A 26,051-nucleotide genomic window follows, 5' to 3' on the forward strand; every position below is an offset into this window, starting at 1 on the left:
CCATTGGAACTCCACTGTCATCCCATCAGTTGCGGAATGGACAGCGGAGATGTGTCGCCTGATGAGATCAGAAGAGCTCATTGCGGAGAGAGCTGACAGATCTGATACCCTGTTTCCACGAAAATAAGACCTACCCCGAAAGTAAGACCTAGCACTATTTTTCAAGATTCCTGTAATATAAGACCTACCCCGAAAATAAGACCTAGTTTGGTGGTAGCATGAAAGGGGGAACTTGAAGAGCAGGAGAGAGGTATCAGCCTGCAGGGACATACTGTATTAAGGGGATGACAGGGGACTCCCTCCGGCCAGCGCAGTGACAGTGAGCACTCCAGTACCATACTTCCCCAACTGCTGCCCCCCTGAAGGCACTGCTTAATGTAATGGTACTGTAATGTGTACCGGTAAATGGTACCGTACTTTACCGCGCTGTCTGATGTCCCCTCTGCTGCACAGATGAGACCGCGGGTTTTTGTGCTGTATGTGCGTCTTTTTGTTTCTGTTATTGTATCCATGTTCTTTTGTCTTTGTAAAAAATTCAATAAAAACTTATTTCTGAAAAAAAAACTTCATCCATTCCAGAAACCCACCAACTAGGAAATTGATTTTGTGCTTAAATAAATTATTATTGCTTTGATTTATTTCAGTGAAGTATATTAAGCATGTAAAAAACCAGCTGAAATACTACAATAAACCATTTCTTGACCTAGTTTAAAGTTTCTTCTTGTGTTTTCATGTGTTTCATTTGCCCTGAATCCGTTTAAAAAGCTTTTGAATTATTGATTCCTTTTCTGGAAGAAAAAAAAAAGTTTTAACATATTAAATAAATTGTAGAATATAAAGGATTACTTGGTTATGATATAAATAAGTCACGGGTCATGCTGTTCTAAAATGTATGAGAGATATTTATGTAGGACCCATTCACACCATGTCTAGACCAGATCTGGATACATTTCTGCAAATGTGGTCAAGTGCATTTTTTATATGTATTTTTAAAGCATTCTGGCGCTTTCGTTTTAAGCTCAATTGACTTGCTAGTGTGCTCCAGTGCATTCTGGTGCATGTACATGCGTTTACATGTATTTTTTATTTAGTACATGCTGTATTTTCTTTTAACGCTCTGGAACTAAACACACCTCTAAACCCTCTCTAAAACTGCTATGTTCTTTTTCCAATGCAGTGTCCAAAACTCGACCCCATATTATACACATTACAGGATTTATTTTTGCTTTTGCAGCTGCTGTTTGGCATTGAGTAGAGCTGCTTAAGGTGGCTAAACACTATGCAAATTTTGGCCGGTTCTTAATGATGGCCGAAATTCACACAGTGGGTGCTGTTGGCACCCTTTCGGGCACCATCCCTTGATTGGCTGATCGAAAGAACAGGTCAGAAAATCTTCGACCAAACAGAGCAGGCAGCAATTGAGCTGCCAGCTCTGTTCAGGTATTCCGGCGGCTGCTGTCAGAATACAATGAAGACAGTGAAAGATTCTCCGATCAACACTTGCATGTGTTGATGGAGGAATGTGTTATATTTTCTTCAGCCTACAAGTTAAACAAATAAAATATAACAGCACATGGCGCATTTACTGTGTGCTCACTTAGTCCGGAGTTCTGTTTGTTTGAGAAAAATGTCAGAAAGATTACTTACTCATCATCATCAATGCTATTTCCAGAAATGATATTTTTTCCACTAGGAGCATAATTCCAGTTGATTTCTTGAATTCCAATGAAGTACTCCCTGTCTTTGCCAACAACACATACAACAACCAATACACAGTGTAGGTGTACTGTGAAGAGCTTCATTGTACCAGTGTAATGAGCAGAGCTCAGTGACTGAACCTCAGCATTTATAAAGCATTGAGCTTCCTAAAACATTGGCTTCACTCTGGAATTTTGCTATCAAAGTCCTATTTGCTGATCAGAGCAAACACATATGCCAGTAAAATCATTTTGCAAGTCTATATTATGCAATGTTCTATTAAAAATTGTTTATATTTAGGACAAGCATTTTACAGATAGTACACTCAGTCCTTGTGAATTTTAAACTGAGAAAAAGGATAATTTAAGAGAAAAGAAGAATTTGATGTACCTATTACATATTCTACATAGGTTTGAGGCAAATACTGCGGGTTTGAGATTTGTGGTCCCAGCAAATTTAAGTGCAGATTTGCCCGGTAGAATTATTTTAAACCATAATACACTGCATGGCCTTTAACCACTTGCTGTCCAGGGTGTTTATACCCCCTTCCTGTCCAGGCCATTTTTCAGTGTTCAGCGATGCGGTACTTTGACTGACTTTTTATTGCATCAGGCAACGTTGTACTGAAATTAATTTTATACCATTTTTTGGAGGACAGATAGAGCTTTCTTTTGGTGGTATTTAATTACCACTGGGTTGTTTTTTTAAATATATATAATGAAAAAAGTACCGAAAGTTTTTTTTTTAAAAAACCTGTTTTCCCTATGGTATATTATAAAACATTGATTAGTACCCAAATTTTTGGTAAAATATAAAATACGTGGTCACGTCGGTTAAATAGACACCAAACATGTCAAGCTTTAAAATTGCACCTGCCTGCGAAATCGCAAAAAACTACTCAAAATTGTCCATATGCTAAGCTTTAAAAGCTTTTACTGTTCATCAGTTTAGCGTTATCAGTGATTGATGGCCCTAGAATTATTGCTCTCTGCGACGTTTGTGGCGATATGTAACATGTGCAGCGCAATGGATGCAATCATCGTTTGCGCACGTAGGCTCACTCGACGCATGTTTGCATGTGTATGTGTGAAATTGAAGTCACAGGTCCCTTTTATTAAGTTTAAAGACCCCTAATGTCACCTAGGAACCCCCAGAGAAGCTGATGATGCAGATACCTGCTTCACCACTTCTCTCCGGCTTCTGTACCGGAGAGAGTGACAACGGAATGCGGAAGTGATGTAATACACATCACTTCCTGCATTCCGAAGAGCAGGAGGGGATCAAACAGAGATCATGTACTGATCTCCGTTTGATCTCTGGTCGCAGAGCTGCTGTGCTGGTCCAGGACTCACACCGGGCACAGCGGAGCTCGGGATCACAGCATCGGCTGCAACGGATGGGGGTAGCACACCCGCACCCATATTACAAGCGATCAAGTGTTTCTACAGACACCCGAATGCTTGTATGTAAACAGCCATCGCTGGCTGTTTACATTCCAAGCTGATTTCCCGCTCGTGTGCGCTGCCTAGAGGCGGGCACAAGCGGTCAGGATGGGACGTTTACAAATGCCCACCCACATTCAAGAAGCCGCTGTTGTTTAATTACAACAGCCGGACAGCAGGTGATTAAACAATGACCAAAAGGCTTAGAATCAGAGGGTTTTTGGTTATGCCAGCCCCATCATTTTAACCACTTGAGGACCGGGGTGTTAAGCCTCCCTCCTGTCCAGGCCATTTTTTTAAAGGTATTTCCACTGATATTTATTCAGTCATACAACGCCATACCAAAATTAATTTTATATAATATTTTTTGGGATAGATAGAGGTTTTTTTTGGTGGCATTTAGTCACCACTGAGTTTTTTATTTTTTACTATATAGAGAAAAAAGTACCAAATGTTCACCTAACATTATGTTATAAAACATTTATTATTACCCAATTTAACAAAAATAAATAAATTGGGGTCACGGCAGGTAAATAGATACATGTCATGCCTTAAAATTGCATGTGCTTGTGAAATCGCAAAAAAACTACCATATCAAAAATTTCCCATATGCAGTGCTTTAAAAGCTTTTACCACTCATCAGTTTAGCGTTACCAGTGATTGATGCCCCCTTTGTGACAGTACAGATACAGTGACAGGTCCTCTTTATGGAGACGTCAGGGGTCTATTGGACCCCTAATGTCACCTAGGGAGCCAAAAGAAGCTGATGAAGCAGAGATATGCTTCACCGGCTTCTTCTGCAACCACAGCAGCCGGAGAAATGACAGACTGAAACCGGAGGTGAAGTAATACACATCACTTCTGGGTCCAGTGATCATAGGGGAGGTCAGCCACTGGAAGTGTGTTGACCTCCCTGTGATTCAGCCACAGAGAGCCACTGTGCCAGCAGCAGCGGCGGAGGAAGGGCACACACTCCCCAGCACCATAAAAGTGATTCAGTAGCTCTATAGCAGCCAGAATTCTTGTATGCAACGGCCTTCGTTGGCTGTAAGCAATGTGGGGCACATGCACAAGCCGGGCGTTGGGAAATTACATTTAAAAACCGCCTCTAAGAGTGAGCTTTCCAGTCATTTGCTTACAATCGGCTGGACAGAAATAGGTTAAAGAAGGAGGTGGGCACAAAACAGTCATAGCGGAAGTGCATTGGAAGTTGTGGCGGGGTACGCATAGGGAAAGCTGAAAACTGTCACAGATAAGGGTCAAATAGGAAGTTGTACTTCACCCCTTTACTACTGCCATACCTTTTTATCTGGAGAGGTGGAGGCATATTTCTGGAATGCAGTTTATAAATAGCACTTTACAGAGAAATCAAAGACTGGTAGCCAGTATGCCTGTCAATGGTAGTTATTTGCACTGTCATTGAATAGCTTTGATCACACACACAATGTACAGAGCCTATCAGAGTGGATCCGTACCTTGTTATTGCCCTGATGACCAATTACCCTAGTGTTTATATTTGGGAGCCCTTCATTTTTTCTCACAGAGGAAGAGGAGCAGGTAGGATTTTTCACCCCCTTCCTCCACTGTACATCACATTTCCATCCTGTCTCTCTATCTGACCTGTATATTAACACTTTAACTCCCTATACTGCAGTTTAGCCACTTCATTTCCATAATCCCACTATATCCTGCACATGAACCCCTTTACCTCCCCCTCCCTCTGTGTATAACCTATCCATTAATGATGAGCTGTATATAGTTCACCACCGCCAAGCTCCATGTTTTAATTCTGATTGCTAGCTCTTTGAGAAATCAATCCCTTTGCTGCCTTTTTTTTGCTGGTGCAGAGACTAGTAAATGACCACCAGCATTGGGAAAGCATAGATGCAAGGTTCTACTAAAAATTGATCATATTTAAAGTGACATTAAAGTCAAAAAATGTTTTCCCTCCCCCCAATGTTAATGTTAGCACTTATCTTAAATGATGTCTCCTAATCCGATCTACCTCTTCTTTCCTGATGTTTTAATCTGTCCCTCCAGCGGTGCTGCGGCTCTCCGATTCAGCACTGACTCCTCTCTGCTTGCAGCCACTTCCGATCCAGCGGTGTCTGCATGCAGGTGCACGCGTCCATAGACTTACCTTGCGTCTCTGCTTGTCTCCTGCCCGAAAATCCAAACTGTGCATGCGCCCGCCCCAAGATGCTTTGCGGCCGCCCAAGCAGTTTTGGATTCTCGGGTGGGAGCTCGCGGCGAAAACAGGGTAAGTGTAAACCGCTGTTAAAGCGTTTTTAAAAAAAAATACTTTTTCCCTATATCTACTGCTTGCTAGCAGTGGATATAGGCAAAAAAAACGGAGGGTTTAGAACCCCTTTAAGTGTTTTTGCAGACAGCACAGCTCAGTCCTGGTGAATTGTAAGCCCTCGTTCACATTTCCATGGTGAGGGAGCATGTTCGATGCCACATGCGATTCCAAATTCTACACTTATTAGACCAGCACCTGGGAAGTCCTGATGGCGGCTCTACATTTAAAAAAAAATGTGCTTGAGTGCTTTTTACCTGTTGTAGACAGCCTATCCAAATGAATGGGCTTCCCTACCACAATGCAATGCAGCACATCCTGCAGCACACCTGCAATGCAGCCTCGCAGGTGTGTGAACAGGGGCTAAGCTGTTGTGAGAGAACATTTTGAGGTACTTAATTATGTACTTAATATTTTACATACTCCGTACTAATGTGAGTTTATGAATGTATTCATGTGCACTTTACGTCAATCAATTAAACTGTCCCAGGTGTGTAAGATTAGTTGATAGAAATATTTATTGAACATGTTCCTATATGTTATTTTGTGTGTGGATCTACAATAACATTTATGTTTATATTTTTTCAATCCGCCATAATTGAGTATGCGTTTCTCTACAGTCATCTGTGTTGCAAGTGTCAACATTTCCAAGAAATCATGTTGGCAAATGTATCAAAAAAAGAAACAAAATTCAGTAACCAAAGTGGAAGATGGAGTGAAAAACTAGTAAAAAAAATAAGCATTCTATAGCAATGACACATGGACAATGAACGAATTATAAATTGTCTAAAATTGTTATGAAAAAATAAAAATCAGTTCTGAGTCAAATCTTTTACTCTTCCTGATATGTTTAAAAACCACATTGTCCTCATTATTACTCTCTACATGGTGAAAATGGCCTGATTACCCCAAACAAAGCTTGAAACTGGGAGCACTGTTTGCCGTTGTCACTCATTTAAGGCCAGCCTAACAAACTTTTTTTTCCCTAAGATAAAAAGCAACATGAATTGTATCCAGTCAGAATTTAATCACACTTGCCCCCACATAATCCTCAGCAAAATCCATTACCAGACTATTATCCAAGTAGCTGTCTGGCAGGGACCAGCTGGCTGGGACCATACTTGGGAATCTCCAGCCCCAGAGTACATCCCCATACAAGTCTATGAGGACCCTCTGCACTGGCACAGACAGCAATGAAGAAGACTTTAGTTGGAGATCCAGTAAAAAGAGTGGAAAGGGCTAGGGGAAGAAAATTATGGTATTTAACCCCTTCATGACTGAGTTTGTTTTTGGTTTCTGTTCGTAAATGACTGACACACTTTTGACATTTTTGCTGTGTGATTCTTCCACATCAGTAATATACTTTCTTACAAAGTGCACCCACACATATTATATATTGTTTTTTAGAGGACAGATAGGGCTATATATTTATATCACATATGTGTGTCTAACGCCTCACTTAGCACAAATACAAATTAAAAAAAGAGGAAAAAACGTAAAAAAAAACTTTTTTTCCCAGTTTTGATTTGTAGTATTTTTTTTTAACAAAACCAGCACAGCTAAAAAAAAATGCAATACATACATTCATTTATTTGTCCCTTATTTTTAATTTTTTTACACTTTTCACTATTTTTTTAAATTTATTTACACTTTTCACTTTTTTTATACTGACAAATTTTATTTATTTAATTATATCAGGCAGTCATTGTGAATTAATCTCACTATTACTGCTTGATAAATTAATATATTTTTTTTTATTATCAGGCTGCTTCAAACTTCAGAACAGCCGATAATAAGTTAGTGACACTGATCCTGCAGCAGTTCAGGATTCAGCTGTCAGTGAATGTTTCAGAAAACTTAAACATTCTACTTTCAAGAATAGATACATTATGTGTCTAATACATAACATTATGTATCTATTCTTGAAAGTCAAAAGATAAAAAAAAAAAGCCAGTATAGCTTGAGAGAGATATCTCTCGATCTATACGAGCTGTCAGAATGCCGGCAAAAGCCGACATGTGTGTCTGCTTTGCTGTGACTCTCAGACACCCGATATTAAGGTATCGGGTGTCTGAAAAAGGTTAACCCTTTCAGTAATGGATCTCTAGATAGTTAGACATCTATTACTGAAAGGTAACCGCTGATTCTCAGCGGTTAGCAGCCTTCTAGTGCAGCAAATAACTCGTCACGTACAGTGTACGTGACGAGTCATTTGGTCCCTTTGTGGCTGGACGTACAGTGTACGTCTCCCGTCACGAAGGGGTTAATAAACATAGAGTTGCTCTGCTTCAAACCTTCCCATCTATCATTGTTACAATTTCCTGACTTTCCCTATTACCCATCAGTGTCTGATGACGAATTTCCCAACGAATCGCTAATGCTCAATTCTGCAAGTGATTCTAATTTAATATGGCTGTTTTCTACCTGGTCTAAAACTGCTTTTGACCTAAAGGGACGCTTTTTGGATGCCATGGACGCTCTCAAGTTTCCAGGCAGAAAGAACAGCAAAAGTGCAGGAAGGGCACTGGACAAAGCTCTAGGGACAAATTTGTAAGTAAAATAGTTTGATAAAACAAAAAAACAAAACTTAAATAAAAGTCTGAATTTTTCTTTTACATTTCAATGCAACGTTTTAAAGACAAAAAAGCATGATCCATTAGAATTCAGATCTTCAAATTCTTTTCATTATTTTATTCAGAACATTTCAGTGGGACCAGCATAGTGCCACTCTGACAGCGGATCAGAGGGAGATCGGTACACGAACTCCCTCCGGTCCCCTCTCCGCTGTCAGAATGCGTAAGTGTTGTATATTACATCCCTTCCGCATTCTAGTGTCACTCTCCAGCTTCAGATGCTGGAGAGAAGCTGATGAAGCAGATCTCTGCTTTATCAGCTTCTTCAGGGGGGTCCTAGGTGACATTAGGGGTCTTGGAGACCCCTGATGTCTCCATAAAGAGGACCTGTCACTTCTTTTGCCATCACATAAGGGGGTTTCTTAGCCCCCTATGGGATAGCAATAAAGTTAAGTGGGGGGAAAAATAGGGAAAAAAAATAAAGTTTCCCCCCCAAAAATGTAAAGTTACATTTTTTTATAAAAAATAAAAAAAAATGTAAAGTTCCCCCCATACATACACGCATGCAAACAGGCGTTGAGTGCGCATACGTGCGAAAACGACAATTGCGCCCATTATCCCGCACATGTTACATATCGTCGCGAACGTCGAAATGAGAGCAATAATTCTAAGGCTATCAATCAATGATAACACTAAACTGATGAGCGGTAAAAGCTTTTAAAGTGTCGCCAATGGTCAATTTTGGGTATGGTAGTTTTTTGCGATTTCGCTGATGCGCGCAATTTTAACGCTTGACATGTTTGGTGTCTATTTACCCGACGTGACCCCGTCTTTTATATTTTACCAAAAATATGGGTAATAATCATTGTTTCCTAATATAATAGAAAAAAAACGTTGTTTTCAAATTTTTTATAATTTTTCCTTAATATAGTAAAAAATAAAACCCCCAGTGGTGATTAAATACCACCAAAAGAAAGCTTTATCTGTTCCCAAAAAACGGTATAAAATTCATTTCAGTACAGCGTTGCATGACGGAATAAATGTCATTCAAAGTACCGCAGGGCTGAATACTGAAAAATGGCCTGGCCAGGAAGGGGGTCTAAACACCTGGTCTTGAAGTGGTTAATATAGTACTTTATGTATTTGAGGGGTTTGACCTGGTGAAGTATCTCGAGAGTGATCTTTATGTCAAGACTTATGCCGGTTTCCCTACTGTAAAATAAATAGGTCAGGTGTGGAATGCGGCTAAACATTTGTTGCGAGTGTCTGGGCCCACAGGCTACACGCCCTTGTGGAGAAACGGCAACCTACCTGAACTTCTTCCACTGGAGGGGTTTCAATCCTGGCATAGAGCAGGTATTTATACTGTCAACTAGCTATACCAGGAAGGTGCTCTCCGCTCATTCCACTGCCTTCAGACTGAATTTCATTTACATAAAAACTATTATTTTGGGTACCTCCAGGTGTGTCATGCACTTCGATCACAGTTCTCCCAGGGGCTCCAGGTTTCTCCCCTACACCAATTTTTGACTCGTTGCTTTCTGATGTAAAAACTAAGGGTTTGATGTCTTTTATCTATTCTCAGTTTATGATCATATCTGCATCTCAATGCTCATTGCCATGCAGAAAGGGATGGGAAGATGATTTGGGCGCTGATGACATTTGGAATGAGGTCCTGGAGAATATTTCCCAGGTGTCCCTCTCAGCCACTCACAGGCTGACGCAATTATTTGTGGTCCACACGATATACCGCACTCTGGAAATTCCTTTTTAGAATAGGATACCGAGACGACCCCTTCTGCCCTAAATGCGGATTCCACCAAGGATCCCTGATCCACCTGCTGTGGCGCTGCCCTAAGCTAGTGCGCTATTGGCTAGAGGTCGTCCGCACCCTCAATTCTGTTTTTAATGTCCAGTTGGTTTCCTCCCCCCAGATTGCCTTTTGGGTGTCTTTGATGATCCATAAATTGATTCCCCCCTATTGTTGGCTCTCAGACGAGCACTTTTCACCGCCACTCGCATTAATTTACGTAAGTGGATCTCATCGTCCCCTCCTACAATCTCTAACTGGATGGTGGAACTGGATAGAGTTATAGAATTTGAACGTGTTACCTACCAGTCAAGGGAATCAGAGCACCGTTTTTATTCAATTTGGTCTAAATGGTTGTTTTTCCACCCCACGGCGTTGTCTACTTGATTCCCCTCATACAAGCTGCTGGCACTATATACACTCATCTCTCACAATGACAGTACTACCCTGTTAGCACATATGCGTCAGGTGTCCCATCAGTACCCTGATACCTTCTTTCTTTATGCTTGGTTCAGTGTGAAATAGAAAGGACTGAAGTGATAGATATATCCCTGTGGTAGGGGTTCACTGCTGTTAAGTTTTTTTGTTTTTATTTTTCTCTGTTCAGGTTTTTATTTTTTCTTTATGTTTTTAAAAAAATGTTATTCTTTATATTATTTTTTTTACCGATCTGTATGTCCGTTTTATTTCCATGCTTATATTTGCAGTAATATGAGACTGTAAGATCTTGTTTTCGGTTTGCACTATTTCATGGATGTATAAAACTGAAAATGTCAATAAATACTATCTGATTTAAAAAAAAAGAGAGATTCCTCTTAACTTACTCTTGTGCCACTTGGATTGGAAATTAGATGTGCTACATAAATACTGGAGTAATATCTGTTTATAGAATGACAATCTCTAATTAGAGACAATAATAGTGCAATCTTTTGTTTTGTAGTAAGCAAAAGAAATTGCACATGACAATAGGATAACATCTTTAACTATGTAAATGGCATTGATTGTGTGACAGTTTGTTTTGTTAGGCAATCTGTTGGATTAATTACTTCCAGAGCAGGTGATAGTGTGTACGTCACATTATTGTTTCCATGTAAATGTCCTGTACATTCAGTGATACACAGAAGTTGCACAGAGGTATTCTAATATACAGTTCAGTTTAGGAGGGAGGGGCAGTTGTCTTAAATGGGGAAATAAAAAAAAAAATTACAGAGAGCATTTATTAAAAACTATAAGGAAGAAAAAAAATATTATAATATTGAGAATGAAAATAGTGTTATTTAAATGAATAAGGACAGAAATGTATGGTACTGTAAAAGAAAACAAATACTTTGGAGTTAGTTGTATCATCAAGATATATGTAATACAATGAAATACAAGCCAGAGGCTTTCACTGCACTCATGCATCTGAACAATCTTCCATTTTTTTGGAAATCATTCCATCTGCATCAAACTGAACTCCATGTGATGTACAAGATAAGCAGCAACTGGTTAAATTGCTCAGCTATATCAGAAAAAATACTAGTACATTATCCTGTATAAGTATTACATGGAATCAACCACGAGAGGGAGTAACAACAATGCATATCCTTAGTGTACATTATAAACACACTAACTGGCACTGCATTACAACTTGCACTTCCATATTATAAAGAAACATTTTCAAATAAAAGTAGTGTCTCTGGAATGAAAGAATAACAGGATTCATCTGTTTGTAAATTCATATTTCATATGTTGTCAGGCTGCAAAAGAAAAAAAAATAATATTACTGTGTGTGTGTAAATGTAAGTTTCTCTATGGCACATAACAAATCATGAAAATAATCATCATATAAATAACAAATCAAACTCTTAATAATAACAAATAATAATATATCATATGAATGTAATATAAATATAAATGAAACGAGAAAAAGAAGAAGAAAATATACCTAGCTTAGAAAGTAACTGACTATATAAGTATAAAATCTAAGAAATCACAATCTGAAACTATACAAAGATAATTTCTTTCCCCCTTTAATTACAAAACTATATGTAAAATAAATAACTTTACACAGTAAGTGCATGGAAACATACTAAAACCATGAAACTGTTGCCATTCCTGGACTCCATAAATTATTATACATGCTACCAAAGTACTACCAATAATGTAAATATATTTGTCCTGATGCAATGCAAATGACAGTCAAACAATAAGAAGGTAGCAAAGTTCACACATCATAACCACTTTATTTGTGTCTGTGAAGGTTCTCATTCATCCAGGTCATGGTATATCTGAATTGAGAAAGCTGGTTGGATAACCAAAAAACGTCTTCAAGTCCAGTTGCCTTGACTTATATTTCTTACCGATACACTTTGTTTGTGTTCATTCCTAATAAATATCCATTATAGATTGTGAAAAAAAAACTGGGTGAAAATCATGCTACATATGTGCCCAGAAGAAATCTGTTCCCCTACGATTTTCTTACCTTTTGAACAAAATTATACTCACCTGAGTTCCCCCATCCAGATCCCTCACCGTTGCTGTTTTTGCTGTCAAGGACGGCTAATACAGCGCTGCACCATAATCCTCGCTGGCTGCCCCCACCCCCCCTCGGACTGATGTCTGCAGTCCTCTGCATCCTGAGAGGACACCTATGGTGGACAGCCAATGGGAATTATCCATGTCACACAGGCAGAGACATGGACACCCAGAAGAAGGATCCAGCATGATCATGAATTAAGGTTAACATTTTTTTTTTTTTTTTACAACCTAGCAATTAGCAGGGGTGAGGGATGGGAGGTTTTTTATTTTTATCCTGGAGTTGAGCTTTAAAATATACATTGAATTAGAAAGTATCTTGTATAATATCGGTTTCTTTAGTCTAGGATATAAGTGGGATCCTCTCTATATATACAGTATATTGATATTGGTAAATAAATATTGTTGCCATTTACCTGTATTAGGATCCTGTGAGACCCACAAAATGCATCTTTTAGATCACATATTGCATTACAGAAGCAAATAATTACTTGTAAAGCACTGAGAACAATTTGGATGGAGAATAAGATGAGGTTCCATTCTACCACATTGCCAGGTTCTATACACTGTGACCACGTGGAAGAATCTGAAAGATACCTATAAAAACACAAAGAACCAGGAAGGTTATATTATTATAATAAATGTGTGTGTGCAACCATATTTATTGTCTTCAGAGCATGCAGTAGAGGGTTTATGTCCTCCATTGTATCATCACCTAAGACTACTAAGATCTGGCCATTTCCACTAGCAAATGTGGTCGGCCCACTCAAGGATGCCTGGACCAGATTTGTAAAAAGGCCATATGGGCAACAGAGACAGGCAGAAAAACTTTGGCAGGGGGTTGAATGGTGCTCCGTGTTTCATTATCTGAACACATTTAACTCTTTTGCAAGCATTCAACTGTCACACAAATCAATTAAAATAATGTTCTGTATGCTATTTTCTACCGTTTTCTGGACACTGTACGAATGTATGTTTTCATAAGTAAGTTAACATTGCATGAATGGGGGGAACACTATTTAAAGATTGGCCCTGGGGGTCATACAAGGAAAAAACAAGTACTGTTAGTAAACTGGTAAGGAGTAGTGAGCACCGAGATGAGAAGAGAAATGACAAGGTACTCTTGTGTGTCTTCTTAATTTTAGAGGGACACCATCAGTATGTTTCTTCTTTGTCAGGACAACTGTTGTTTTACAGTAGTAAATGTTTTTATACTTTTGTATGTATGAAAATAATGCCGTACCCCCCTGGAGTGCTGATAAATGGGTACTCCCATCCATTTATTGTCTTGCAGTATGGACCTTGTGCTATGGCCAGAGCGGAGATGATCAAAGTATAAGCTGAAAACAACACACCCAGGGCAGCAAATGTCATGGATACCAGCTTCTGAAACACAACAATACAGTAGAGTTTGAAGTAACTGTTTGACTTCAACAGAACATCTATGTATATTTAACTGGAGGATTTTCAAACATAGAGAAAGAAAAAGAATATTGTGTTGCCAGTAGGAACTACAATGTAGTACATTTTCTAGGCCAAGGCTTTTTGTGTAGAGCTTTATGGTTGTCTCTGTTTGAAATGGCCCAATAGTCCCACTACATTTCCTCTGTTACATGCATCAGCTGCCCTCTGTAAAAGGTCAAAGATGCTATTAACAATGTTTCCTCAATGGCGAAGTTGGTTACTAAGTTGTACTCTGAAGCATGTTATAGTTTTAGGGCCCATTAAGAATATGTGTTTTGCGTTAATGCACCTGTGTTAACACAATGTTAAGATTCACAGAAGTGACTCATTTTGTAATTCATTCAGCTACATTTACTTTGGTCATGGGATCAATGTTGGTGTGAGCCTGTGATTTCAAAGTTTTAATAAGCGCAGCATGACACATTTTGCCCTTTCATGCAATCAATAGTTGTGCCATGATATGCGTCTGTGTTTTGCTTTGTGGAACAAACTGCAGATTCTGTAATAAATATAAGTCTATGTGCACAGTATAGTGTTAACCCAAAAGCCTAACTATAACTTAAAGCCTATCTTTGGGGGGAAAAACTGCCCTTGTAGTGGGACTATCCCGGCACTGTAAGGGTTAACTGCCCATTAATGTCTATGGGACCTGTGTAAAGGATATTTACTTACCTGATCTGCCCTCCTCCTGCACCCCTCTCCCCTACTCTCTGGCTTATGGACTGTGCCTCTGTGTCCTGACGTATAATGCAGGGCTTTGGGTCATGCGTTAGATGTGATAACATTAGTGGGCCTCCAACCGCCATAGCAGAGGAGGGAAAATACTGTGGGTGCCAGTCCTGGAGTTTGCGGGAGAGGGAATCAGGTAAATAAAAGTACCTTTCACAGCTCCCCTAGAGAAACATGAGCAGTTAACCCTTGCAGGGGTGTTTTTTTTTTACAAACACTATCTTGCTTGATGTGGAAAATTATTGAAAATGAAAAATAACTGTCCCTCACCACCTGTGTTAAAATAGCTGCAATGAAAACGAATGATCCAAATCAATCAAATGTTTCCTTTGTGGAAGGCAGATATTTTTTTCTTCCTGCACTATAAACAAGGTCCATGTTCAAATTTAAAGTGGACCTTTATCCTCTTTCACTAAAAATCACATAAGTATGCAGCTTTGCGTGCTGATACTGTATAAAATCATCTTACATTCATTAGATATACAAACATATTTTATATTGACTTACAAAAAGAGTTCATCTACTTCCTGGTCCACTTTGGCACAAATGATGTAATCTGTGCCCAAGCATTGCATTCTGGGAAGGTTACATCAGCAGAGAATTGCTGGCAACTCTCATCTGTAATCTCATGAGATGTCAGGGAAAGGCATTTTCCTCCACTGAGATGTTGTGCATGGTCACATGTCCTAGTCACATGTGCCAGAGTTCCAGGAAGTAAAGGTAGATATATTAACCCTCCCTTCGTAAAAATGGCCACTGTGAGAAGAATAGGGAGGAAAAGAATAACAAGGTACACAAAAATGGAAAAGCTTGAAATTATCTATTAGTATGTGTTTGTAGATTGTCATTACTAACATTTCTAAAGGTGCCTTTGTTGTTATTTTAAAGATATGGATAAAGTTACTTTTTATGGAAAAAAAGGTAATAGATCAGATCTGTACTTACTGGAAAATGTACATAATATCTCTTTTTCCCTGAGTGGCAAGGAGTACAGCATTTGTAGAAATCCACCAGTAAAAGTGTTGTGGCTATAATGATCATCTGTAATATATAAAAGAAATGTATGTGAGGCAGATATATAAGTGTTGTATGTGCTGCATTAAAACAAAAAGGTACATGACCAGTTATTGTTCCTTTGCTGGTAATTTCCAGCCCCTAGAAAATGAATGGGCTGCCTTAATGCCCATCTCCAAACAAAGCTCTCCACCTTCCCATACCTCTCTAATACCCTCCCCTCACCCATTCAGCATATTTAAAAAATAAATTACCTTTTAATGCTTATTTTATTTAGCTTACTTCCCCTTTCATGTCCCTCCAGTGGCAATTCCGGGAAGGATGGCCAGTGGATTTGTTAGAAATTGTTTCTTGAATGACCCTTATGTTTTTAAGCGTCTTAAGGTGATTATATAATCTTCATAAAATCATGTCCAGTTGAATGAAAACTTGTGACTTTAATTATATAGCGTAAAGTCAATAGCATGCAATGATATAGCACAAATATATAAACAAATGAATAATTAATATATAGTTCAAAGTTAATGTAGAGTGATCCCTGAGGTCACCTCGTGTAAAGTCTTGTAAGTGTTTCTGGCTTGTTAAGATTCAAGACAAAAATAGTCTTCAACAGCCATAATAGCAAAGTCTTCTTATTCTTGTGACGTGAATGTCGTATGTAGCGCGACGATGTAGTGCGTGCTTCCTTAAAGGTTCCCTCTCCTTATATCCATATTCTTACTTTAAAATAACTAGAAGCTAACCTTATAAAGTCATATATCTTGAAGTTCTATTCTCACTATACATTGACGTAATGACGTAATGAGGTTCTATACTCTCAATATGGCTTTATCAAACTACTAAGTCATGTAAATGTCAACTTGACATACTTCAACCTATTTTAAAAAGCACAAATCTACTCTTTAGACATTCGTAACAGCTGTTCACACTAATATACTCTCATGTTCTGACATCAGATTTCAAGGACAAAAAGAAAAATGGATGTCTGTCTATTCCAAAGTACGAGGTCATATATGTTAAATCATGGGCCCATTCTTTTATTCCTCTTATGCCAAATCATATTTGAATCTACGTATTTTTTAGGATTCAGCATTTCAGTTGATGCCTGCACCTACCAATCCCACTGGACAACCCATTGGAAGTGTTTAGGTCACACAGGTAGCAATATGGACACCTCAAAAAGCACCCTTCTCTTCTGCAGTGAAGAATATAGAAAACATGAACCCCTCATGTCATGTGACCACAGATTAAGGCAAGTAATTAATGATTATTTGCACCTCACCTGGTAACATACTTAAATTTAGCTCCAATCCAGCAATGCTTGGCTCCACAAGGCATATTCAAGGAAGGTTTTGGAGGGAGTCCTAGCTTGATGAGTGACTCAAGTATGCTGTGAGTGAAGAGCTGCATCCATGAAGGAGAGGACATGGGAAAGTGCAGCGCTATATAAAGTATGGATATTTTCAGCACATGCATCTTGTGTGTTTCATGTTTTTTTTTAGATGCACTAATTGTTTATATGATCGTGAAGAACAATTCAAACAGACATGGTTTTACTGGCATGATTACATCCTCACTCAGGAATATGATAAGCTTCTGCAAGAACCTCACCTGAGGATTCTATGTCAAAAAGTGAGATGGTTGCTGATCTGCCCCCTACAGCTGGCATTCCCTCTTTGATAAACCTATATCTACTAAAAATGCTTAAAAAAAAATTACAAACAGGAAACCTTTAGTTACTTTACTGAAAATGGTCAACAATGTGCATTAAGATGCCTGTGCTTTCTTGTATGCAGATATCTAGTTTGGCAAGTCTCACATAGTAAGCGCACACGTGTGAAAAGACCTTTTGGAAGTAGTTTTGTTTCATATAAAATACAAACTCCAATCTAAGCATACTAACATGATTTAGGTTTTCCTACACTTAGGCTATTTATAGAGGGCCTGTTCTCAAATGTACACTGTCATAATCCCTCATAATAACCATATCGATCTAGAAGCTTGTAAACTTATTAAGGATGCCCATAGGATGTACTTCCTCATTGCACTGACACAATTTTTCGCTCAGCCCTGTGAATATGCACTTCCTTGTGTCATCACTCTCACAGAACCTGCCTTTTGAACTCCAACTCAACTTCTGAACAATGTAACATTATCATTGGTTGCTGAAAGCAATGCATTATGGGCTATGTAGTCTTGATAAATCGTTATTGCAACACATCAAGCAGCAGGGAAAGAGACCCAAAGCACACTGAAAATCCAGGACTTTGCTGAAATTGATGGGCAGACAGAAGGCAGCACCCCCTACATAAAAGGGATTTTTTCAAGCAAACTTTTATTGCATTATCTAAAACAATTATAGTATGTATTACAATGCTAATGTTATAACAGGATAGTATATGCTGGGACTTTACTTGTATATTTGAAGGGAGATCAGCAGTGGCAGTTATTGCATTTTTTTATAACAAGTTTACTTATTGTGCTATCAATATCAAGGTGAGGTTTTTTTTATATTAATATTATCGTTAATATTTTATTTATAAACTTATTTGAAGGAAATTAAAAATTTCCATCTCAAGAAAGACCAAATGAGTCTATCAGCGTTAAGGGCAGGTTTTCCCTATAATTCAAGTCCCGGAACAAGACCACTTGGTGTGCATGTACCTCAGATTGACCACTAGGTGGCAATGATACTGTAGAGGTTTTTTTTATTGTAACGCATGTTTGATTACACTTTCAGTTTTACCAAGTAAATTGTCTTCTGATAACTTGCATTGTGTAAAAAGAGTAGGAAGAATTATAAGAACCATGAACAGGCATAAACTAGGGTACACACTGGCAGATTTTCGAACGAACGTTTGTACAAAAAAATCTCGTCGTAACATTTCATAATGCAATCAGACACTTGAAGAATGTTGTTCAAAATTTTGTTTGATTTTTCGTTTCAATGTAATATTTGATTTTGGAATGAATGGAGTTTCCCGAAAAAACACATTCACTGTTAAAAACATTTTTGATGGAGAAATATTTTCCATTCTGCTCATTTGACTTTTTTCATCACTGCAGTTGAAATAAATCATCAATTTGACCCCATCAACTATTAGAAAGTCGAACAAATGTTCCGAAATAAATTTCATCCATACAAAATTTTACCCTTCTATACCCTCCTTTAGCACAAGCATAATATAAGTTTCATCTGTCACTTTTCTGGACAAAGTAAAAATAAACTATTAGAATTGCTGCTGTAAAAACATTATCAATTCTTATTTTAACTAGTTTTTCAGCTAAGCCCCTACAGAATTTAATGAGCATATTATAATGCCGGACTTTGGGCACCGCCAGAACAATTTTATAAGCCAATAAACTTGTGTATCAATTTTTTTAAAAAAAATTCAATTTCAATAATATATACAGTATTCAGAACATTTATAGAAGTCTCTGCGGTCTAACCTCATCCTAACATTGGACTAGCTACAGTAAACTCCCAGTTATCTGGCACCCATGGGGATTGGTAGATGCCTGATAACTGTAGTTTCTAGTTGCTTTAGAGTTACTATTAACTCTCAAGTAACCCCCTCCCCCCATGCCCTTTCTCTCTCACGTCCGCATTGACAGCAGGCAGTGGGTGGGTGCAATACCCAGCCTGCTATTGCAATATGAAATAGCCAATAGCAGACTGGCTATTGCTCCTGGCGTTGTTTACATTCAGCTGCCACCTGCAGAATCTAGGCACCGGCTGGCAGCAAGATGTAAACAGAGAATTTGTTAGCAACTAAATGTATTTATTATTTTGTTTTAGCATGTACATGTCTATCAAACAGCCGGCAAAAAAAATTGAGGACACATTATGTCCTCGATTTTTTTTTTTGCCGGTTGCTTGGGAGTGCCAGTTGCTTGAATGCTGAATACTGGAGAGTTTACTGTACATGGTAATAGTCAACATCAAGCTCATCATCATAGTCATTGTCATACATACAGCTAAATATTGTTTTACAACAAGTGCTGGAACTTCCAGGTGGATGTGGATGACACATAACCAAAGAAAGAGTTAAACAGGCCACAGGCCACTGTCTGTTCCTCCAGACAGTCTCATGCTAACCTGCACAATAGGTTTCACAACCCCGCAGCTCCCTGCTGCACTGGCCTCCACTCTGACTCCTGGGTGGAGTTCTCCTGACTCACAGGTGGGGCCCAGAACATTAGCCAGCACCCATTCCATAAGGGCTGTGCACAGGTGTGCAATTAGGAGCTGGCCACTACTAAATGATGGACCCAGGAATGGAGATTTCATCCCTCCCAATTCTTATAGAAATCTCCCAGTTCCAGGATCCCATGCCAAATCCAGAAATCCTGGGAAGAGCCGCAAAGTCAGCTCTTTCCCAGTAAAAGAACTTGCCTCCTGGAAACGCTCAGCATCTCTGGCTGAGAGTCCTGGGTGACTACAACCCTCAGTTCTACCATAGGATTGCCACACAATATACACTGAGTGGCCAGATTGTTATGACCACCCCATCAGTTCTTCGTTGGGCCACGAGATAACTCCACGAGATGACTTCGTTGGGCCGCCTAGTACCTTAACCCACTGGAACGTTTTTATCTTATGTATAACAGACCTGCAAACAATGGCATTAAAGACCCAAATTTGTCTAAAGCGGACAAATGTCGCTGAAGGCTAACAGAGGAGAACCTTGATCCTTTGCTAAGGCCCAGAATACCTGGGACAGTCTCACATTTCTGTCCTGTGTCCCAGGATCACAGCGTCATCCTTATTTGAGTTGAGAGCATGCACAACAACTCAATAAAGGCTATTAGCCAAGGGTATTGCAGCCCCCGAGTGGGTGTTTACCGCGTAATAGTGGGATCACACAGAAAATAGGTAAAATCTAGGTCACCCCAGAGCACAAAGGGATAAAGGTCCTCCTATGAGTTTAGGTCTGGGCCAAATGACTGCTTGTTCTCTTCTTCCTTAGTTGTCCCTCTTATTGCTTTGATAGATAGAGTTCTATAAAAATGTACTATTTAACTATCAAAAGTATTTTCCTGCACAAAACCTTTTATCTGACCTCTAAATGGCTGTATTTGTTATTTTGTTGAGCCCGGATAAAGGAAAAGGGGTAAGATATGTATAGATTCTCTGTGGTCTAAACTTTCATCCACACCTAGACGCTTTGTCGCTTAAAACTAAGTGTGACAAAACACTCAAGGAATCCCATGTATTTCTGTGGCCCCTGTTCACACCTGAGCATTTTGTCCCAAGCAAAAAAAAATACCTGTATTTGGAAAAAGTACATTAACTACTTTTTGGCAGATTACAGTGCTTTGTTTTTCAATTGGAAAGACAGTACCTGAAAATGTGCGTTTTAAGCATTTTCATGTGTTTTGTTGCACATTTTTGTTTCACTTGTTGGATTTGGTGTGGGGACACACTGGGGGCATCATCTGCCATTGTGATGTGCGGGGCTTCTGGTGTGTCCCTGCGCCTTTAAGGAGGTTGGGCTACTTCCTGGTGAACCTGCACCCAATTCGTCCTTTGCTATATATGCTCCAAGATGGAGGCTCATATATATTAGATTAGAGGGGCCTTGATGAGGCAGAGTGGCTTCCACATTTTGCAAAAGTTGTACAACTAAAACCTCTGTTTTTAACCCTCTTTTAGCCCCTAGGCAGTGTCATTTGTACAGGCCAGCTGGTAAGTGTGCAGGGAAATTATTGCTTTTGTTGCCCGTTTGGTTGCACAAAGTTTCCCGTTGATGTTTATGGGACCAAAAAATGGTGTAACCTGCCAAAAAGTAGCCCATGTACTTTTTCCAGCGACAGGCGTTTTTCTGCTTGTGACAAAACGCTTACAGGTGAACAGGGGCCATAGAAACGAATGGTATTCTTTGTTTTGAGCATTTTATCGCGCTTAGCTTTGAGCATCAAAATACCTAGGTGTGAATGGGGACTAAACAAGGGGAACGTGGCAAGACGTGTCCTGCATTGTGCTAGAATGTGTCCCTCCTTCCCATCCAAGGCTATATTCACACCTAGGCGATTTATCAATACAATATTGCACAAAACAGAGATTTGGATTAAAGTCTATGAAAGCTGTTCACACCTTTGAGATTTGTTGCGCGGTAGAAATCGCCTGTAGCGCAAAAAGGTGCAGGAGCTATTTTCAGGCGGTTGTCGTGTGGTTTGGGTCCCATGGACATCTCTATGCGTTGAAAACCGTGTGACAACCGTGCGATTTTTAAAGCAAAAGTGCGCAAACAAAAAAGCATGACAACCACTCAATTGCCTAGGTGTGAACCTAGCCTCAGAGAGTTCAGAGATATAGTAAGGCCTGGTATTATTTACTATCATTCAGCTCAATCAGTGTTTAAAAAGAATAAAAGAGAAAGAGTCGAATTTACTAAAGGAATTGAGAATAAATACATTGCAGGAATATTCACTTTCATGATCCAGGCATGTGCAGATGAAATTAGTAAACAGGGTTTTTCTCTTCACATGATTGAATAATTGAAGTGAATCTTTACACATTTGTTATTGTGTGAATATTCTAAACTTCTCAGCATCTTGTATATTTAAGCTGGTCATACACTGAGCACATTTTGGCCATAGCTTAATGAAAATTTGCTCAGTAGATGGCCCTGTTGGCAGTCTCCTGCCTGACAACCTTTGATCTCAAAATCCAGCTGGGAAGAAACTCTTTGGCCGAATAGTGACAGCAAAAACACTGTTCAGGTATTTTGATAGCAGTGGGCACCGGCTGTCAAAATACAATAGCTGGAGTAGGAGAGTTGTCCATCCTCACCGTTTAGCATGAATGGAGGAACCTGTTAGATGCTTTCTACAGCTCGCAGGCTGAACCCAAAAAAACATCTAACAGTGTATGGCCGGCTCAAGTGAAATGCTGCAGTTGTATCCCCTAGCTATAGCCAAATCTTGGTTACAGCTAAATGATAGTGGTGGTCAACTGCAAAAAGTAATGGTAATGTCCTAAAATGATGTTAAAACATGCCTTTGTAGGCTACATTCACACTTTATGGGATTTGAAGCGTTTATAAGCATTTACAAATATTTTCTATATACGCATGTATATGCATGTAATGATTTCCAATGGATCTATTCACACCTTGCATTTAGATGCTCTTATCTGCAGACAGTATATCTGTGTCATATGTGGCTAGGAATTGATTTAAACTTCTAAACCCAACAACATGTGTGTAAACACATTTAAACACATGTACACATGTTTTGATGCTAGGATTTGGTACCTGGTGCATCTAAACGCATGTGCATGTAAATGGACATAAACCCGTATAAACGCCCATCCCATCATTAAAAGTACATGTGTCAAACTCAAGGCCCAGGGGCCGAATCCGGCTCTCCAGGCCATTTCCTGGACTTCTACTTTCAGATCTAGGTATTAAGTTATTACTAAAACCAGTGATAATCAAATGCAGAGGCAATTATGATAAAGATTAGATACATTTATATAGTCTTACCTTACCTTTGAGGGCAACCATAATGTTGATGCGGCCCACGATTAAATTGAGTTTGACACCCGTGATTTAAAGCATCTAGAAGCGTAAAAACAGCCTCTAGTATGACAGATTTCTTTCTGCATATAGAGCACAAAAAAACAAGCGGCAAGTGTGAATGAAGCCTAATGCAAACGAGTGACAGACTATACAGTACTTACCATTATACCCCCAAAACAGATTCCTTGAAAGTACCAGACATAATTGGTGAGCTGGTTGTTTGCTGCATATGTTTTATCTCCATTAGGAAAGTATAGCAGGATATTGATAACAATGTTCCATACTGCCAATGGGATGAGAGCTACGATTGAATACACAGAACAGCTCTTTGGAAACATGATCAGATGGCAGTGAATGTGCCGGCCTGTCTGGTGAATATCTCTGTGCCTCCTTCACCTTCTCTAAGGACAGGGCGGTTGCTGAGATATTTGAACAAACAATTCAGGCTCTTAGTAACTTCACAAAATCAAACAGACACTTAACTGATAGTGGCAGCATTCCTCGGGGCTTGTGTAATCACAGGTACAGGAGTTGTACTACCAGTTTAAAGGAAGCCTGTGAGGAGAATAGGCCTGCTGCTGCACAGTGGGGACTATAGTGTGCCTACTTAGAAAGTGCATCTCTAGGCACAATAATTGTTTTCAATTATTGGGTTGCATGAATAAGGGTTAGACCAGGGGTGCTCAACCTTGGCATGTCCCATGAGCATTGCTAGACCCTGACAGCCACACGCATGACTCCCAGAGGCAGAGACATGATGGGATTTGTAGTGTCACTACAGCTGCAGCTAGGTGTGTCCCCATAATGAGGCAGCCTCAGGTGACATCTCATTGAGGGGGCAGCAGGCAGGGCAGGACTTACTCTCCCTGCTGCCCCAAGGCCAGGCTCCGCAATGAGGGGGTTTAACACCGCGGATGTCAACTGGTTAAACATAATTATATGCATGAGTGATTATAGCACCATAACCCCACACCGCTTTAAAAACTGACAACGTTGTCTTGTCATTCATGTGCAGACATTCACTCCTGAAAGGTTATCCCTCAAACCACAACCTGCGTATATGTAACACACCTGTGGATTAAATCCCATAAGCATGTGTTTTATCGCCCAAAAACATCTTAATGATTCAGTTTCAAGATCAGTCCTTTCATTATTTAGATTGCCCACAGGATGACAGCCAATCATTACCTCCCTGGCGGTATGATTTTTATGTAATTTTTCGGTGTATTTTTCCTACAAATTTTTTTCGTCTTTGTCGTTTTTTTCATTTTTTTTATATCCCACCGGTTCCGCCCCCTGCGACGCGTACGCTCACAAAAGACGGAAGCTGGAAGCCGGCATCGGCCGCAGAACACAGCACGGCTCGAGGGACAAGGTAAGTAAATGCTATGGTAGCCAGCATAACGTATAGTCCCAAATGCTTCACACAGTGTTTGATTTCAGCCTCCATATGAGAAGATCTTTTTGATATATCGGTGTGATTAATATTGTTTCGTAATGGGTACTAACCGGTTTTCCCCTTGTATGCAGTGTCCAGCGTCTGGGAAGACGAATAATCCATTCAGGTTGTTGTCTTTGAATCCATGCTGAATCTTTCAGTGTCCTCCCCGGTGCTTCAGGATAACCCAAACAGACATAGATCCGAAAACGTTGACGCGTTTCGCCCCTCCTCTTGGGGCTTCGTCAGGACGTAGTCATGGGGTAGAGGTACGCCCTTTTATAGGTAATTCCCTCATCCATTAACCCCCACTGGTTTCACACAAGTATTTCACTATTTGGCGTGTAGGCTACACATGATTACTTTCATATAATTCATTCATAAGTGATTCAAACTTTAAAAACCAAAGATAATTCTTACTCATTACCATTGCTATATGTAATTGACCGTTACAACTTGAAAGTACCAAGTAATTTGATATTTCAATGTGTATCTATTACATTGAGTGTATAAGAATGGAGTCTCTCACTTTACTTATAAAAAGACATGTAAGTTAAACTCCGTGTTTAATCCTTTTGGGGTTAGGGTATCCAGCTTATACATCCAAATTTTTTCTTTTTGTTTAAGGATTCTGTCAAAGTCCCCCTTCTTGCTGATAAATTTAGCACATAGATTCCCTTCACTTTTAAAGCTTCCGGGTTTCCTTTGTGATATTTACAGGTATAAAAATGTTGGGCAATAGGGCTATCAATTTGTTCTGTTTTTTATGGTAATTTTTTATATCCCTAAGATGTTTTCCCAGTCTTACACGTAGTGGACGTTTCGTCTTACCAATATAATATTTGCCACAAGGGCATTCCAGTTGGTAGACAACCCTGCTTGTTGTGCAATTAATACATTGTTTTATATTATAGCTTTTCTTCCCATCGCTTGTATGGAAGGATTTACAGTTTTGACTCTTTTGTTATTCAACCATGTTACTCTTGTGCTTGATTTGTATTCTGAGGAGGCTAATTGGTCCCGTAAATTGCAAGCTCTGCTGGCTACTAGTTGGGAACATGGGCCCACCATTCCTCCCAGGGTTGGATTCAAGTGTAGTATGTGCCAGTGTTTACGCAGAATTTTTCTTAATTCCTCCCATTTTGAGCCATATTGTGTTATCATGCGGACCGGGCCCACAAAATTCTTGCTTTCTTGTGTTTTTACTCCTTCGCCTAGGATCTCTGTTCTGGTTCTCTTATTAACCTTATTTTTACTCTTGCTCAGGGTTCTGTGCGGGTATCCCCTCTCTCTGAATCTGTTATACATTTCGTCAGATTCTCTCCTAAGGCTAGGGAACAGTTTCGTTTGACCCGTAGGGCTGGCCAGTGGGAATTCCTTGTATCAGGGTTTTCGGGTGGTGACTAGTGGCGTGTAAAATGGTATTCGCTGCTGTTTTCTTTCTAAAAGTGCTGGTTATTAGTTCCTCATTTTCTATCCTTATTAGAAGATCCAGAAAGGGGATTTCATGTTGGCTTGCCTTGTACGTCAATCTTATATTT

General features: G+C 39.4%; 1 protein-coding gene across 1 annotated transcript; it reads right to left on the minus strand.

The window, feature by feature from the left end:
• Positions 1–17: 17 nt before the first annotated feature.
• LOC108801535 (transmembrane 4 L6 family member 18-like) lies at positions 18–24,633 on the minus strand. Its single transcript, XM_018573424.1, has 7 exons — positions 24,582–24,633; positions 23,234–23,373; positions 15,478–15,573; positions 13,583–13,725; positions 12,756–12,936; positions 10,010–10,079; positions 18–58 (listed from the first exon to the last, which is right to left on the minus strand). The coding sequence occupies exons 1-7, from the start codon at positions 24,631–24,633 to the stop codon at positions 18–20; spliced, it is 723 nt and encodes a 240-aa protein (XP_018428926.1).
• Positions 24,634–26,051: the final 1,418 nt, after the last annotated feature.

The sequence above is a fragment of the Nanorana parkeri genome, unplaced genomic scaffold, assembly GCF_000935625.1.
Source record: "Nanorana parkeri isolate BGI_ZX_2015 unplaced genomic scaffold, ASM93562v1 scaffold2374, whole genome shotgun sequence".
NCBI classification, from domain to species: domain Eukaryota; kingdom Metazoa; phylum Chordata; class Amphibia; order Anura; family Dicroglossidae; genus Nanorana; species Nanorana parkeri.